Source organism: Nansenia antarctica (genome assembly GCF_963989245.1).
Source record: "Nansenia antarctica genome assembly, chromosome: 14".
Classification (NCBI taxonomy): Eukaryota; Metazoa; Chordata; class Actinopteri; order Argentiniformes; family Microstomatidae; genus Nansenia; species Nansenia antarctica.
The window spans coordinates 26,522,781-26,540,615 of record NC_137684.1 but is presented as its reverse complement, the minus strand read 5'-3'; the positions used below and the strand labels follow the sequence as shown (position 1 = coordinate 26,540,615).

Below are 17,835 nucleotides of genomic sequence, written 5' to 3'. Positions count from 1 at the left end.
GCGTAGAAAGAAGAAGCGCGCGCAGCGCACCGTATGCACCGTCATAACTTCCGCCTATGACGTGTTTTGACCACTTCCGTTTTGATTAGGATTTGTCTCCTCAAACTGAAAACATAAACAATTTTATTTCTTGATTTTTTTTTTCGATTACATTTTTTTTTATTGACATCATAAATACATATTACAATCAAAGTCAACCCAATTTTTTTAAAGGACCATTAATTAGTGAGTACGTTTGAGACTAAATGTCCTCAGGTACAGTAACACAACCACATCCGTAACATACTTTCTCCAGACACCATAATCAAACCTGGATAGAAAAAAGGAAATCAATAGGAATGCAATGAATATAAAACAATGGATTGGGGACAGCAGCAGAAGAGCCCATATTTAGTATGTCCCCCTGCAGTTAGGCATACCACTCCAGGTCCAGGTTACCGTAGTACATTTTCAGCTTTCCAGCCAGACTTTCACACAACTGTCTCTCTCTCTCTCACTGAGTCTTTTGAGGACTCTCTTCCCATTAGGACAAGGGGACTCTGCATGTGGGAGTGTAGACCGACCCCGCCAGTTCATGTCACACTCAAGGGCATTGAGATGCGGGAAGTCAGACAGACGTCACGTTTATTTACAGGGGGCCGATGACCCAGGTTACTGTCCACTCTTGAGAGTTTCTACCAACCTAAAAGATAAGGAGAAAAGGGAAAAAGATGTTAGAGATAAACTCCCGCACTAGTTTTACTCCCTCACTCCAGTAAAAAATGTGTGTGCGAGAACGGAAAGGTGGGATTCGTTTCAGCCAGAGAAACCGACGTAGGACTACCCAATGGGAAAGCACTTAATGGGTCCACTCGTTTGTTACGCTGTTCTAGCCCGGGTGGGTGGAGGTTTTTTCCTGGATGAGCACTCCCACATTCAACTGCCAGCTTTCATTTCCCCCCCCCAATATCATGTTAAAACATTTACAGTTGAAAGATAAAACATAAATTCACAAACTACTTTCTTACTCCTAACTCAACTGACACATTTGTGGACTGCACTTATATAGCGCCTTATTCCAAAGCGCTTTACAACGGCCTCTCATTCACCCATACGTTCACACACCAATGGCGGCAAGCTACCATGCAAGGCGCCGGCCCGGTCACTGGGAGCAATTTGGGGTTCAGTGTCTTGCCCAAGGACACCTCGACATGTGGCCAGCCTGGGTTCGAACCTCCAAATCTGCCGACCTTGCGATCATTAGACGCCGGCTCTACCTCCTGAGCCACAGCCGCCCCATAGCTGTCTCCTATTCCATTACCATTCCATGGCCTCGTCCAGCCCTGTGCCTTTGGTGGCAGAGGTCTTGAAGATCTGCCACTTCCTGTCCTTGAGTGCGGGCAGGCCCAGGGAGTTGGCCACCTCAGTGGGTGTCATGGCCATGGCCATGTCCTGCTTGTTGGCAAACACCACCAGCACCGCCTTCTTCAGCTCCTCCTCCTGCAGTGGACATACAGACAGATAGACAGACAGATGCCTCAATCTGGCAACCTATCCTTACAAGTGCACCTGCTCGCTTTTTTCATACAAGAGGCTTTTACAGGGTTCCCAGCCACACCTTCTGAAACATCAAATTCAAGCACTTTTCAAGGACTTTCAAGACTCAATTCCCTCAAATTCAAGGACCCGACACGGCATAGTTTGAGAAAGATCTAGATGAGAATGTATATAATAGGAACTATCTGCTCACCCCCACTGACTTCCAGAGAGAGAGAGAGAGAGGGGTGGGGGGGGGGTTCTCAAAAACTTTTAAGGCCTTGATTTTTTTTCTTCAAATTCACAAACTTTCAAGGATTTCAAGGACCCGTGGGAAGTTGGAACCCTGCTTTTATACAACACTACTACACTACTATTCATTTCTGGCGAATAGGAGAACCTCAGCCTGTCCGGAGTGCGAAGATGGGATAAAACGACCGTCATCTTCGCCCCGAGTGCACAAGGATAGGGCTTACACACCGGCAGTTCCGAACGCCGGTTCGCGTTCGCGTGCCGAAACCTCCGAACGTTGGCGCTGTCTGGCGAACGATACACTGGTATGAACGCGGGCTCGTTCGCCAGACAGCGGCAACGTTCTGAGGTTTCGGCACGCGAACGCGAACCGGCGTTCGGAACTGCCGGTGTGTAAGAGGCCGGAGAGGAAGTAAGAGCACACCTTGTGAGAATAAACACGGTAAATTGAGAGAGCAGCCATAGCTCAATTCCTCTTACCTCAAGCATAGCCACAAGCTCAGACTTGGAGATGCCCATTCTGTCCCTGTCACTGCTGTCCACCACATAGATCACTGCATCAGTGTTGGAGTAGTAGCAGCGCCAGTAAGGCCTGAGTCAGAGACAAACGGGAGAGAGAATCATGCGGGATTAGGTGAGGTGAAAACTTGAGTGTAACTTCACAAAAAATAGAGTTGCAGTACAGTTACATTGACACTGATGCCCCATCCCATTCTCTGCACAGGCCGTTTTCCCTGTGCATTCTGGAGGTGTTTCTCAGAGGACGCAAGGGTTTCCATTTAGCTTAGAATGATAAGGTTCTATCTCCGTTTAGAATGATAAGGTTCTATCTCCGTTTAGAATGATAAGGTTCTATCTCCGTTTAGAATGAGAAGGTTCTATCTCCGTTTAGAATGATAAGGTTCTATCTCCGTTTAGAATGAGAAGGTTCTATCTCCGTTTAGAATGAGAAGGTTCTATCTCCGTTTAGAATGATAAGGTTCTATCTCCGTTTAGAATGATAAGGTTCTATGATCTCCGTTTAGAATGAGAAGGTTCTATCTCCGTTTAGAATGATAAGGTTCTATCTCCGTTTAGAATGATAAGGTTCTATCTCCGTTTAGAATGATAAGGTTCTATCTCCGTTTAGAATGATAAGGTTCTATCTCCGTTTAGAATGATAAGGTTCTATCTCCGTTTAGAATGAGAAGGTTCTATCTCCGTTTAGAATGATAAGGTTCTATCTCCGTTTAGAATGAGAAGGTTCTATCTCCGTTTAGGGCAGTTCAGAGATATTGAGCGTCAACGTTTTTACATCCCATTATGTTTTGTGAGATGGAACCTTTGTATTTTATTAATTACTAACTCAAAAATGTCAACATTTTTAAAAATAACACCACACAGGCATTAATAAACACCTAATGGATCAGGTTATGTAAAAAAACTAAATTTTGACCAAAAAGGGAGGTAGAACCTTATAATTCTAACGTCACGAAATGCATGAGGGTGCGACAGCACACTGTCAAGCAAACGTTGCACCTTCTGTATGAGCGACCGCGCGGCCTTGTGAACTTGGTAACGCGTAACTTGGTAACGCGTCATTCTTAAGTGTGGGAGAGTGCTTATTACACTGCAGACAGAAGAAGTATGGAAAAACGGCACAGGGAAAACGGAGACTGTTGCCATCTTCAAGTTGTATGTACTGTGTGTTACGGTACATGAGGGAATACGGTACATGTGGGAAAACTAGGGTTAGGGTTAGGTGCTAGGGTGCTACGGTTAGGGGTAGGGTTGGGGTTAGGGGTAGGGGTAGGGTTAGGGTTAGACATGCCAGCATGTACCAAATCGACATAGCACCCAACCCTAACCCTAGTTTTCCCACATGTACCGTAACATATATATATATATATATATATATAATAATATAACATGTACACGCCAAGTGAGATGAGGCACTAGGAAGCAAACAAGTGTAAAATATTAAACGTCTTCATACCTGATACTGGTCTGGCCACCGAGATCCCACACCTGGAACTTCAGATTCTTGTAGTTCACCGTTTCCACATTGAAGCCAATGGCTAGACGAAGAGAGGGTGAGAGTTAACTGTTAGTTGTTGAATTGTAAGCGGTCGCTTGCATGTAATCGATCACTGACTCAGAACAACTATTGGATTAATAGTCATCATGAATCGGACGAACACAGCTTGGATTTCTGAACAATCCACCTACTTACTTTCCAGCCAATGTAGACCTTACTTACCTACGACATCTCTAAGTCAACATATCCTAGTGTTGACTGGTAGGAATTGTGATATCAGTATGTAGAAACAGATGACGGGGGAATACATGTCATGTATTATTTTCACTCACTGGGAATAGTGGTGACGACCTCTCCCACCTGCAGTCTGTACAGGATTGTGGTTTTTCCTGCTCCATCCAGTCCAAGGATCAGTATCCTCATTTCCCTCGTCCCAAACAGGCCAGAAAAGAGACTCGAGAAAAACCCACCTACATATACGATTCAGATTCAGATTCAGATTACGTTTATTGCCATTATGCTTGACACATATAGGAATTTGTTTTGGCATTACAGTAGGTGCATTTATGCTTTTTTTACATGTATACATGAACAAAAACAAATCCAAATGCAAAAACAGGACACCACAGGACATACAGTGCATTGGATAGTGCTATATATTAAGTTTAATATAAAAGGTTGGAAAGGTGTTGTACCCTTTTTATTTTATTTTATTTATAATTCTTAACCGGATGGGGGGTAAACTTATTGAAATTCATGGGGAAATGAATGATGTAGCCTAACTCTCGAATCAATTAATATCTAACTATACAAATGATACACTAATGTCTGCTCAATGCTCATGGGTCAAACTATTAGAGATATTAAGGTAATTGATGATGTGTGCCCCGGTTATTTATAAACTGTCCATCATTTACTGCAGTTAGCAAATTATCTAGCCAAGTTGTAATTGCTACTGACACTTCATTTGATCCGAAATTGAACACCAACATTATCAACTAACATCTACAAATGTAAAGGTACAACTCTTACCCATGTTTGCCTCTTACAGGTCCTTTTAATCAGCATGTAAAGCCTGGTGATAGATGTTTTTATGGCAAGGAAATCTAGTGAATGACGTGTCTCTTCTTCCTGGTTTATGTTTAGCTACGTGCCTGCGGTTATTCTTGTTCATTGTCGCCCCCTATCGGTAGGGGGTGATATGACTTGTGATTTGACAGACTTCATCCACCAACTGGTTGTGTGAAAATAAAAGTATCGTGTATTCTTTTATCTTGTATTTAAGATAACAGAATTACTACTACTTTTCACAACTGTTTTGGTAAAATTGCGCCTGAAACAGCAGACATACAACTGGCAAAAAAACACAAAGATCATGGATGCGTTTGAAATCCCAAATAATGTAACTTCACTTCCTCAATGATTTTGGTGACCCGCACATAACTGACTGGCAGCAATCATTTTGATTCATTACATTTCCAAAAGAGAAGGTTTTATCATTCGCTACTCCCTTTAAGAAGACGCAGGTCAGTATCCTGTGGAAGCATTCTGGGAATGAATCACCTTATTGCATTGCTCTAATAATGACATGGTTTGACATTTAAAAATGTACATTTAAATCAAATTAAAAACCCAATCAAGCATGTTTTATGTATAAAAATATATTTAATGAGAGAGGAAGGGTCAATACTGCACTGTCAGGATTGTGTTGGTTTGACTTTGCCAGCAAACCCAATTGTAGATGTGAATTGGTGAGTTCAGTTGTGAGATGATCCTTTGCTTCATGCCTCCTCCAAATAATTCCATATGACAAAAAAAGCTTACATAGACTTACATTGACAGGCAATAATAGTATATATTGTACTATCTCACAATTCATCATTCAAACATGTTAACCCAATCAATGTGTTCAGTTGAAATACAAGTTGTATTGGTTGTAGTTGATGTTGTCATCCTCTTTAAGTGTACCAGATGCCAAAAAATATCCTTTAAATATCAAACTTTTCTTCACAGATCAAATGTCCGTTCTCCTCATAGTCCTCGCGGGTGACGACCATCTCATCAAAGTCTGGGTTCTCTGCCAGCAGCTTCCCCCCCTCCCAGGGGTAACAGATTGGACTACGGAGGAAGAAAAGGGGTGCATCATTTCATTATAGGAAATACTATGTGATTGACTTAGAATTGGTAAATGGACTGCACTTATATAGCGCCTTTATCCAAAGCGCTTGACAACGGCCTCTCATTCACCCATTCACACACACACACCAATGGCGGCAAGCTACCATGCAAGGCGCCGGCCCGCTCACTGAGAGCAATTTGGGGTTCAGTGTCTTGCCCAAGGACACTTCCACATGTGGCCAGCTGGGGCTCGAACCGCCGATCTGCCAACCTTGCGATCATTAGACGGTGGCTCTACCTCCTGTGCCCAGCCGCCCCAGAATTCACTTAGTTCATGCTGGCTTAATTCATTTTTTTGATAACTGTTATGAATGAATTTCAAGACACCATGATACTGCTACAAGATACAGAGAATATAATAATAATAATACTTTTTTTTAAATGTAAACATTAGAAATGCATAATTTAAATATAGAATTGAAATTAACATTTTAACATTTTATCACTGCCATAAATGGTACCCTAGGACATAATCCATCCAGTCAAGTTGTGGCTTCACACCCTTGCCATCCTTATCACCAGAACAGCCGTGCTGATTTTACCTACTATTAGAGCCGCCTCCCTCTTTACAATGGTAATCTGCTACTTACACACAAAGAACACTAGAGGGCACTTCTTGTAAATCAGCCTGCCTTCTACACAGAAAAACTGGAAAATTGCTTTATACTAGCTTATCCTGATGTGATTTCGAAAATGTAAGGACACATATCTAGGAAAAGTCATGAAAGGACGGTCCTGACATTTGATCGAGTGCAACGGTATAAAAAATGTTTTACTCACAGGGTCACCGTGACCCCACCGTGGCTATTCTAGTGTTATGCATTATGTATTACACTCACTTGGGTGGCTGCACCACAGAGACCTGGAAGTCAGTGGGGGTAAGCGAGCGGACCTCTTTGTACACCCGATCTCTGAACCCTGGGAACAAGGTGTTTCCCCCCGTCAGCACAATGTTCTTGAAGAAATGCGGCTGCATTTCTAAATTAAAAAAAAAACAATTACAATGTTAGTAGAAAGGAACTGCATAGTGTTCAGTTAGATAACAGAAAACAGGCAAGACATTGTATACTGTGGATTTCTACTAACTTAAGATAAAGAGGATAAAAAAAAAAAATGTCTTAGAAAGAAGTTTCATCCTAACAGACGTGACTCTGGACGTCACACTGAAGTATGTCATCAATGAGAGACAGAAGATGACGGTCAGCATTTGGAGTGTTGTGGTCGTGATTATGTCTAAAATGTGACACCAACTCACCAAACACATGGGCTGTTGGAAATGTGCACAATTAACCGCAGCACACAGATGAAATTAATGTAAGCATGCACACAGATAAAGGAATACAATGTTAAATTCATTGTATGTATGTCAGGGTTCCTACAAGTTTCAACAAGTCAAATTTAAGATCTTTTTAGACCTTTTTTAGACCTCTTTGAATAGAATTCTAGACCTATTCGACACCATATGATAGCTTTTTGTCATCCTCGAGGTGATGAAATTAGGGATTTCACTGCTATACAGACAAAAAAGGAAGCAAATTGGGATTTTTTTGGGGGTTCCAGTTTGATTAATTTCTGCGTAAATAGATGTGGTCGGACTGATTTCCTTGCAGGATCTCGTTTTTAAGACCAAGCACCTCATTTCTAGACCGAATAACTGAAACTTGGGGCCTTTTTGGGCCTTATAAATTGGATTGTTGGATTTTAGACTTAAAGGCTTTTTAAGACCAGCGCGGGAACCCTGGTATGTCTGTATGTAAGTTAAGTAGTGTGTCTGTTGTCCTCTCTCTTACCCTCGGGCATGTTACTGATGGAGTTGACAATAGCTTCATGGATGCCCATCTCCTGGATGCCGATGTCTGAGGGGTGAAAGAGCATCTCGGGCACAGCAAAACGCTCGTTGGCCAAGCGCAGGATCTGCTCTCCCGTCTTATACTTGCCTGTGAAGTTCATCTCCTCCCTTGGCTAGAGAAAGATATGGAGGGTGGTCAGAGAACAAGGTACTCCATGCAAGTACAGCCTAAAATGGGAACACAGCTAAAAGGTTAAGCACCCTTTAAGATCAGCAAAGGTCTTGCCTTTAGAAAGCGTAACTGTTCATTACAATGTATGAGAAAAACAATACACACACACACACACACACACACACACACACACGTAAGTAAGTAAGTAAGTAAGTACGGTAAGTAATGACACAGTGAGGTATATTTTTTTTTTCCTTTGGCTCTACAGTCCAAAAAGATGGAGATTATTAGCTTTTATTTGATGGTATTTACATATTTGTGTCAAAGTATATAAACATGCATCTCCAGGATCCATACCTTACAGAAGCCCTTTTTGATGGAGCTGAAATCTGGCAACACGTAGTCTCTCATAACAGTGTTCTCCTCTCCTTTCAACCTGCAAACAGAGGATGAGCTTTCATTCTTTCTCACTCCAGTCCTGCCAGGAAACACTGTCTGCATTAGGTGGCCCATATCAATACAATATCATATCAATTGGTGAACTGACTCACTGCACTGATATTTTCATTAAGCTCTTTGGTCTGAAGTTGATGAATTCAGGAACCTTTCAGAAAATCATCTCCATCTTTGGTTAGTCAAGACATTACATGACATGTTTGGCATTTAGCAGACACCTTTATCCAAAGAGACTTACAACAAATACATTTATCTAAGTAAGTGTCCATCAGAACAGTAAAAAAATAAAAACTGTTGTGGTAAGTGGGTCTCTTTTGTACTATTGGGTGTATTTTAGCGAATGAGATGATGTCATGTAACTTACTGTGCTGTTGCCATGTCCTTGTAGAACTCCTGGGACACATAACACACGTCCTCCTTCACCTGGTTCAGCACGTGGGTCTCATCCATGACGTGTAACTGCCTATTTAGAAGGAAACTTAAATTCTTAAAGAGACAATAAAATGACAATCAAAGAACCTCTCACACATATGTGCTTTCATGAAGGAGATGTGGACAAAGCCTACAAATGCAGAACAAGCGTCATTTCAAGACAATCTTACCTGTATGAAATGATCTCCTTCAAATGATTGGTCAGGAGTTTTCCTCCTACGTTGACCCTACAGAGCAAAACCAACTTAAATCGTTAACATCTGCGAGTAGAGTTATGGCCTGAGCCAAATATCTTTTGATGTGTTAGGGTTAACCCTAACTCTAACCCTAGTGAAAGAGCTCTTACGGCCACAATGGGTTCTTATCACCACTTCCTGGATAAATAAAGGTGACCTCAAATATAGTACCTCTTAAGGCCGTAACATACCTTACGCAAACATCCCTCAGAAGCAGTGGGAGAAGATATACAAACACAACAGTGCACATGTGCCTCCCAACATTTGTAATGCAATGCAACCAATGCAATAACACAGCAAGGGAGTACGACAGGATTGCCTCCTCAAAATACACTTGTTGAGTAGATGCCCAACCTGCATATCCCATGCTTCATCTTGTTGCCCCTGATGTAAGGGACGATGTGAGTAAAGGAGAAGCCACTGTCTACCACGATGCAGCACAGCTCCGAGGTGTTCTCTCCGAAGTAGCGGTGGGCGCTTAGCGACCCAGCTGAAACAAAGAGAAACAACGACAGAATTACACACTTCTGCTGCATCAACACTCAAGTGAGGACATATATGTAGTAAGTAAGTAAATAAGTAAGTAAGTAACATTTATTTCTATAGCACCTATCCCAGACCAGGGGTCACAAAGTGCTCAACATATATAAGAACATAATACAAGAGCAAAAGTTATAGTAAGTAAGTAAGTAAAGCTTTATTTATATAGCGCCTTTCGTACATGAAATGCAACTCAAAGCACTTTATAGTAGGTTAAAATAGGCAAACAAGTGAAAATAAGAACAAATAACAAACAACAAGTATACAACAATATCAACAGGACACGGAAAGACAGATATAGGTAAAATGAAACAAAAATCACAATTATTTATAAGCAAAAGAACACAAATTCATTTTATTTAATTGTTTTTATTGCCATGCAATCAACTTGTCAGTCAATTGTTGGAATTTGGTATTTCATGTTCTAGGCAAGGGGTCCGCCATAGACAGCGACCCTGGAGCAATTAGGGGTTCAGTGCCTTGCTCAAGGACACCTGGACACGTGGCCAGCCTGGGTTCAAACCACCGAGCTGCCGACCTTGCGATCATTAGACGCCGGCTCTACCTCCTGAGCCACAGCCGCCCCTAAGTACCAAGCAATGGTTCAGTTTTTTTTATTTTTTATGTTGACCTCTTTTTCCCCATTCATGTACACTGGTATGGTTAAATACTAGCCAGGAAACAAATCATCATCATGATGATGATAAAACAATCATATAATAACATCAGTATCCGAAACACACAAGATCACTTCTCAAACTCACGATTGATCCTGAGAGCAGCCTGGAACTGGTACTCCTCAAACAGGATCTCATTCATGGTCTCCTGGATGGAGCTGAAGTTAAAGTAGGGTTCTGTGATCACTATACTGGTGTCTGAAAAGTCCACCTGAAATCAAAAAGAATGAAGTGAGCCTCATCGGCACCGTCTCTGTGGCACACTTCTGTTGGGCAGTTGGCAGCCCTAGAACAATTACCATATAGGCTGCTTGATAAGGTGGAGGAATATCGCTTGAAATGGGGGCAGTATCACTCATATATTGAGAAATAATAATGGCATTTCCAGCTCATGTAAATGGAAATATTCCAATATGTAAAACGTGGAAAGAGAAAAGTAAACTGCTATAATTATGACTGTCAGACAATGCTGTAGTTTTACATTTCTGTACAACACCATCATGTTTTGTTGTGTCTATTTGCTGTCTTTTTAATTTACTGTCCAATGTCAACTGTTATTTGTGATGGATGTCTGTTCATTGTTTGTTTATCGAAAATAATAAGTGAGGAAAGATGCGCAAAAAAAGACATTCACACCATGCAATATGACAGCAATGCAGTGCAAACCCATGTGACTTCCCTTTGAACCATCAGTTACTTAGGATATTATACATGATACAGTTGCACTCTCTGGGTATCCATTACATGTCTGAATTACAATAGTTCATAGATAATGCCTTTTTAAAACACTTGTACTTGGGGGCGCAGCATACTAAGGCGTGAGCCATGTAATCGTAGGGTCCCCAGTTCGATTCCGTTCATATCCTGCATGTCCCTCCCCTCCTCACTCTCACCCATCCTTCCTGTCAATCTCTACTGTCTCTATCCCAATAAAGCAGAAATGCCCTAAAAACATAAACAAAAACAACAACAACAACACTTGTACTTGACACAGGAACAACTGCCATTACATGACTGCAAAAATGATCAGCACCTTAAACATTTCCTTTCCAAAGAGGTGATCCCAAACCTTTCTCTGCACATCCCAGTTGACGAGGTAACCCTGTATCAGAACACAGAAAATATTCCACGTCAAACAATATTCCACTGTATAGTAGTTGCTTAGCCATATCCTTATCCTATGGATTTCCTCCCAGATCTAGGCAGGTGTTCTGCCACCGTGCATCTTACTGGCTACTGCTTTAGGCTGGGTAACTGTTGAGCAGTGACATTATAGGCAGTGTTATGGAGGGGACATGGCCAGGTCACAGACAGACTCACCTTTTGAAAAGGGAGAATGTAGAACAGTCCAGAGGGATCCTTGATCTCATCCAGCTGGTTGGCAGTAAACGTCTTTAACCTCGACGTCTTCGAGCGAAACTGACAATTTGGGATAACGCTGTAGGGAGGAAACAACAATCATGAAGAACATTCAGTTGGGATATCATGAGCTTAGAATGATAAGGTTCTATCGCCGTCTAGGGCAGTTCAGAGATATTGAACGTCAAAGTTTTTACATTCCATTATGTTTTGTGAGATGGAACCTTTGTATTTTATGAATTACTAACTCAAAAATGTCAACATTTAAAAAAAATAACACCACACAGGCATTAATAAACACCTAATGGATCAGATTATGTAAAAAACTCAATTTTGACAAAAATGGAGATAGAACCTTATAATTCTAACGTCACGATATAGGTGACAAGGTAGCCAATTTGGGGAGGCTGAATTTGCCTTTACAGGCTTCCGTAGCTGACATGTAGCTGTCCCGTAATCAACAGCATCCAGCACCGACATAAGTATAGTTAGTAGTTAGACTTGTTTAAGCAAGATAGCAAACATACAAAAGCCAAGTACAGAAGCCAGGAGGCGACTGGGCTAAACTTAGCAGACAGAATTAAGGTTTAATAAACATACGAGGATCTATCTGGCAGTGTAAGCAGAACACGTGACGTTAGAATTATAAGGTTCTATCTCAATTTTTGTCAAAATTTGAGTTTTTTACATAATCTGATCCATTAGGAGTTTATTAATGCCTGTGTGGTGTTATTTTTTTAAATGTTGTCATTTTTGAGTTAGTAATTCATAAAATACAAAGGTTCCATCTCACAGAACACAATGGAATGTAAAAACTTTGACGCTCAATATCTCTGAACTGCCCTAAACGGAGATAGAACCTTATCATTCTAAACGGAGATAGAACCTTATCATTCTAAGCTCACGAACAGTGAGTGCTATCTTAATAAAAACATCTATGTTTATCTAGCTTTAAATGAGCTAGATAAACATAGCGTAGCTCGTCGTACCTGACTTTTTCATTACTGTATCCGATCTTGGCATTATAAGCTCCGTTATCAAGAACCAAGGTGGTCATCTTCTTATTGATCTTAATCAATATCTCACCAATAAAGCTACTAGCTAACGTTAGCAGCTGAATGGCGGTGCTAGCTTCCAATGTGGCCCCGCCCATAAACACTTTCATTGGCCAATGTGGGCCCGCCCACAACACTTTCATTGGCCAAATACAAAGCTAGGTTTTCTGACCCGCCCTCTTCCAAAAATCTTCTTGTCCAGGGGGGTGTTCCATCAACGTTGCTAAAGGAAAATCTAGGGTTATTTTGCTCAATATCGCGAGATTTATCAAAATAAACGTGGGTTTTTTAGGACTCTCGCGAGACTTATAAAAATGAGACTGGATTTTCCTCTAGCGACGTTGATGGAATACCCCCAAGAGCAAGCTATGCTGCACTTGTTTACGGACGGAGTTAAAGGCGGACACGCGTTATCTAGTTTAAATGATTCTCTTTTGACTGTGACTTGGAAGAGGAAATCGATGTCAGAAAACTTAACCTCAGTCATGCATTTTACTAGACTCAACAGATAAAAAACTAAGATGTACTTGAAAGAGAGGAGAGTAAAAAATTAAATAAAACATCTGACAAAGACTCAAAGTCAATAAACTCAAAGTCAATAAATGTCCTATAAAAAAGAAATAAGAAAGATAGGTTGCTGAAGAGCTAAAGATAAACATGCAATACTCCCATGAAAGTGTGTGTGTGTGTGTGTGTGTGTGTGTGTGTGTGTGTGTGTGTGTGTGTGTGTGTGTGTGTGTGTGTGTGTGTTGGCTCAGCATTACTGTAACAAATTGTTTCCAGGATGTCAAAATGCACTGTTAGTATTTATGTCCTTTAGAATTGTACTTTGTATGTGGACATAAATAAAGCATTTAAAATGTGTGTGTGTGTGTGTGTGTGTGTGTGTGTGTGTGTGTGTGTGTGTGTGTGTGTGTGTGTGTGTGTGTGCAAAATAACACCACAAAGACATAACATTTAAAAAATGTTTACAGTTTATTGTACAAATAAGAAAGAGATCACTCTTCAAAAATAGAATGTAACATACTTTATGGACATACAAAATGCTTGTCCCAGTAACACAGCTGAGCTCTTCTGCCTAATAATACAGAGATCATGGTATGTACACATATTGACAATGACATGCAGGGAATATACAGATTATTACAGATACTGAGGTATGCATCCCTCCATCTCAATCATCTCAGGCCAGCCTTCATACTTGTTTGTGTCTGGGTTGCTTTTAATGTGCTGTGGAAAGGAGGAGAGACAAAGTTTTAATTGGTAACATAACTAAACAGCTAACTAATCCTGGTCGATTTACACAAAACACCCATAGAAATATGAGAACACTTTCAGCGACATACAGTGCCAAGAGGTCATCTTCACACCCACTCCAGGCAAGTTGTGTGCTGAAGCTTCAGGGATTGTAACACCTAGTCCTATTAAGCAATCTGTCTCAATACTTATGGTGCCCTGAAATAGGGTGACTATCTAAAAACTGTTATTGTTATTATTATTATTATTATTATTATTATTATTATACAATCTTACTGTCATTTCTAAACAATATGTACATAAATACCATTAAATAAAAGCTGAGAATCTGATTTAAAATCCAAACTTTTGGAGTATAGAGCCAAAAGAAGTGTTTGTGGGTGTGTGGGTGAATGGATCAATCAATGGATAAACAGATAATTTGCAATAAATATTATATTTTTGCAATATATATTATGGGACGGGGAAAAACATACATACACAATGCCATATGTCCATGGATATGTATGTTGATGTACAGTATGTATTACAGGGGCAGCTGTGGCGCAGGAGGTAGAGCCGCCGTCTAATGATCGCAAGGTTGGCAGATCGGCGGTTCGAGCCCCGGTTGGCCACATGTCGAAGTGTCCTTGGGCAAGACACTGAACCCCCCAAATTGCTCCCAGTGAGCGGGCCGGCGCCTTGCATGGTAGCTTGCTGCCATTGGTGTGTGAATGTGTGTGTGAACGGGTGAATGAGAGGCCGTTGTAAAGCGCTTTGGAATAGTCAATAATATAATATAACAATAAAAGTCAGTCCATTTATTACCTTTTCAAAGTTCATCTGGACATGTCCTCCTTTCCCCCCAACAAAGATCCAGTTGTCTCTGAACTTTAATACGTTGATTGCAGAGCTGCCGAGTTCACTGATTAGCTTCTTTGATTCCTTGTTTAGTCTGTCAATCAATCAATCAATCAATCAACTTATCAATCAATCAAGGACCCCAATTGAAATAAGCCAGTGGCTTTCTTGGGTTTTTATCCTGTTAGTTGACCTTGTATGTAATATGTACTTTCATGTACCTACTTCTGCAAATCTTCTAATAAAGTTTTCAATCAATCAATCAATCAATCAATCAACTTATCAATCAATCAACTTGTCAATCATTCAGTACCTTCCCATGCTTCAATGTATCATTATTAAGTAAGTAAGTAAAGCTTTATTTATATAGCAGCTTTCGTACATTACATCCCTAAAACACAACCAATGTGTCTGTATTTAATCTATTGGATAAACATGTGTAAATATGACTGTACTTTGAGGCAGGGTCGTCGTATGAAGCCATCAACACAATGGATCCTTTCTCGATAGACTGGAGAAACAGTATCAGGGAATCGATTTCTGCAAGAGATGAACAGTTTTCAGTTATTGACACACCCAAGTGTAGCCCACTGTTCAATTCAGGGGAGGTTGGTCGCGGTAGAAATCGGAGGACAGGCTCATTGTAATACATGGGATGGAATAAGGAATCGTATCAAACACGATCTTAAATACATATAAACCAAAACTACCTTACCGCCATCATACATGTTAAAAGAGTCTGTCTTGACAAGCTCCCCTGTCTTCCCTGTGGGTAAAAGAGAGCAAACAAGCATTGAAAACAGATAGACACAGAAAGACATCTAAGATACGATATCAATCAACTGTTTTCAGACAAAGATTACTGCATATATTCCTAATCTTTTTTTTCTTATTGTGCGTTTATTGTAACACTGACTGGTCATTTTCAGAGCTAGAGATGTTGAAACGTTGTAGATCTGAATCTGAATTAAGAACGGTTTTATATGAAAAATAAAGTGTAGAATGAGCCCATAGTTACCATTCACAATAGCGATGTTTATTCCTTCCTTTGAGTTCTTTTTCACCGTACCAACAATCCTGAGGAATACAGAGAGTAAGGTCTTGTGCTTAATTTCTCATCTTTAACACTTAATCAGCCATGAGGGGTCATTTTCACCCCTGTGAGTAAAAAAAAGTATATCTTGGCACTCGATCAAATTTCAGGACCTTCCTTTCATGACTTTTCCTAGATATGTGCGTTCTACCACCCCGGTATCCTTACATTTTCAAAATCACATCAGGATAAGCTAATAGAAAGCAATTTCGCTGTTTTTCTGTGTAGGGAGCAGGCTAATTTACAAGCGGCCAACTAGCTAGTGGTCGTTGTGTGTAAATAGCAGCTTGAGCATTGTAAAGAGGTCACTGACCCCCTGACTCTTTTAGTAGGTAAAAAAGGCACGGCTGTTCTACTGTTACGCCAAGATTATTCCCTCTCTTTCATTCCCTCTCTGTGCCACATGTGCACCCATGAGCTTGCGTGCACACACATACACATACACACGCACACGCACACACACACACACACACGCACACACACACACACACACACACACACACACACACACACACACGCACACGCACACACACGCACACGCACACGCACCCCTAGTCCCTCTGAAAGACAACATCCATATAACAAACTTACATTTGGTTCTGTAGACAGATTCTGGGCGCCACCACGCTAGCAGCTCCACTGATGATGTGAAAGCTGAACTCTCCCTCCGGACACAGCTTTGGGGTGCCACACGGACCTGGTTTGGGGGCTGCAATGGCTAAGAGTTACGCACGACACATACACATACACACACACACACACACACACACGCACGCACGCACGCACGCACGCACGCACGCACACACACGCACGCACGCACGCACACACACACACACACACACACACACACACACACACACTTACAGGTCACCGCCGCAGCTTGAACCCACTCCACCAGGACTCCACCAGGACCAGACCAGGCAGGGGAATGTTCTGAAGTAGAGGTCAGTAGCAGCATTAGACTCATGTGCTGTACAATCACTAGGAACTAATGTACATGTTGGTGCTATAGGTTTCTCACATTGAATGTAATTACTGATAAAACAGACATCAATATCATGCAACCATTATGCAGGTTTTAGAAAAACAGTAGCATTATCTGATGTGGTCATTATGTTATTGTACTGTATTATCAATTAGTTAACAGATTTTGTCCTTGTGTGACAAACATTACCTTGTGTTTGAAGCCAGTTCATAATTATGAACACAGCAGATGAAAAGCCTGCGAGCACTAATATATATTTCAATATTCCTGTAACACAAGAAACATTGGCAATATCATTATCATTACACAGTCATTACCAGCCAGGCAGTGTTGCGCTCCACTCCCAAACTGAACGGTCATCATCAACGCACATTAGTTGAATTTTTGTATGTGTACATGTTATGTTGCTTGCTAAACGCAAATATCCTGGTGTATGTTTGCTTTTGTTGTTATTGCAAGTTTGGTCCCCGAAAACTAGTATAGATTGTCCAGCTCTGAGCAACTCACGGAAAAGGAAAGTTTGCACAGTGCTCTTATTCCACTTTTCAGTGACACCTCCTTGGTCCTCATGTTGTCCCATCAGGACATATTATTGCACATCTAACATTAAAACTTTGATTTGGTAGGCACCAATAGAGTTTATTAATTCGCAAATTCAAACGCTTATGCCTGTAAACCCACAGATTCAGAACACACCTGACAAACCAGAAACACCAGTTGTCTGCTAATTGTCTTCTGGTGCCATGTGTTGTCATTTCTAAATGGTGAAACAATTATGTACAAAAACACTCAAATAAAAGGGATACTATACTGTATTTGTATATTTGTCCATATAATACTTATTTGATTGGTGTACTTTTCCCCAAAACATATTCTCACATAGCCTATAGTCACATTTCCGACTTGCAGATGCGTCAGAGCTGTGCCCATGTCTTGATTTCTAGATTCTCAATTGACTTCAGTATCTCTAAGTACTAATTTA

The 17,835-nt window shown here is 40.9% G+C and overlaps 3 protein-coding genes across 3 annotated transcripts in view; all 3 read right to left on the bottom strand.

Annotated features, from left to right (window-relative positions):
* Positions 1-200: 200 nt before the first annotated feature.
* LOC308170174 (ADP-ribosylation factor-like protein 1) lies at positions 201-4,915 on the bottom strand. The gene is made up of 6 exons (XM_080544936.1): positions 4,817-4,915; positions 4,117-4,254; positions 3,743-3,824; positions 2,248-2,359; positions 1,301-1,479; positions 201-682 (listed from the first exon to the last, which is right to left on the bottom strand). Exons 1-6 carry the CDS (start codon positions 4,818-4,820, stop codon positions 652-654), a joined length of 546 nt encoding a protein of 181 aa, XP_080401062.1. The 5' UTR covers positions 4,821-4,915; the 3' UTR covers positions 201-651.
* Positions 4,916-5,460: 545 nt separating this feature from the next.
* Positions 5,461-12,746, bottom strand: actr6 (actin related protein 6). The gene is made up of 11 exons (XM_080545085.1): positions 12,613-12,746; positions 11,585-11,702; positions 11,298-11,366; positions 10,352-10,475; positions 9,402-9,537; positions 8,982-9,038; positions 8,744-8,842; positions 8,281-8,359; positions 7,753-7,924; positions 6,802-6,940; positions 5,461-5,902 (listed from the first exon to the last, which is right to left on the bottom strand). Exons 1-11 carry the CDS (start codon positions 12,678-12,680, stop codon positions 5,773-5,775), a joined length of 1,191 nt encoding a protein of 396 aa, XP_080401211.1. The 5' UTR covers positions 12,681-12,746; the 3' UTR covers positions 5,461-5,772.
* Positions 12,747-13,821: 1,075 nt separating this feature from the next.
* LOC308170026 (protein FAM3C-like) overlaps positions 13,822-17,835 on the bottom strand; it is a gene marked incomplete at both ends in the record, with an annotated part of 4,527 nt that continues 513 nt past the window's right edge. The window contains 5 exons of the mRNA XM_080544757.1: positions 13,822-13,908; positions 14,743-14,869; positions 15,231-15,315; positions 15,794-15,852; positions 16,460-16,577. Of these exons, the coding sequence (XP_080400883.1) occupies positions 13,822-13,908; positions 14,743-14,869; positions 15,231-15,315; positions 15,794-15,852; positions 16,460-16,577 (476 nt within the window). The remainder of the gene's footprint in view (positions 13,909-14,742; positions 14,870-15,230; positions 15,316-15,793; positions 15,853-16,459; positions 16,578-17,835) is intronic.

Coding starts and splice junctions, on each gene's coding strand:
- LOC308170174 (XM_080544936.1), bottom strand. Junction 3,825..4,116: donor GGTCGTCACCACTATTCCCA/GTGAGTGAAAAT, acceptor CTCTTCGTCTAG/CCATTGGCTTCAATGTGGAA. Junction 683..1,300: donor CTGGACGAGGCCATGGAATG/GTAATGGAATAG, acceptor CTTATCTTTTAG/GTTGGTAGAAACTCTCAAGA.
- actr6 (XM_080545085.1), bottom strand. CDS start 12,680: ATGACCACCTTGGTTCTTGATAACGGAGCTTATAATGCCAAGATCGGA. Junction 9,538..10,351: donor GGCTGCTCTCAGGATCAATC/GTGAGTTTGAGA, acceptor TCTTTGTTTCAG/CTGGGTCGCTAAGCGCCCAC. Junction 7,925..8,280: donor TCAAAAAGGGCTTCTGTAAG/GTATGGATCCTG, acceptor ATCTTTCTCTAG/CCAAGGGAGGAGATGAACTT.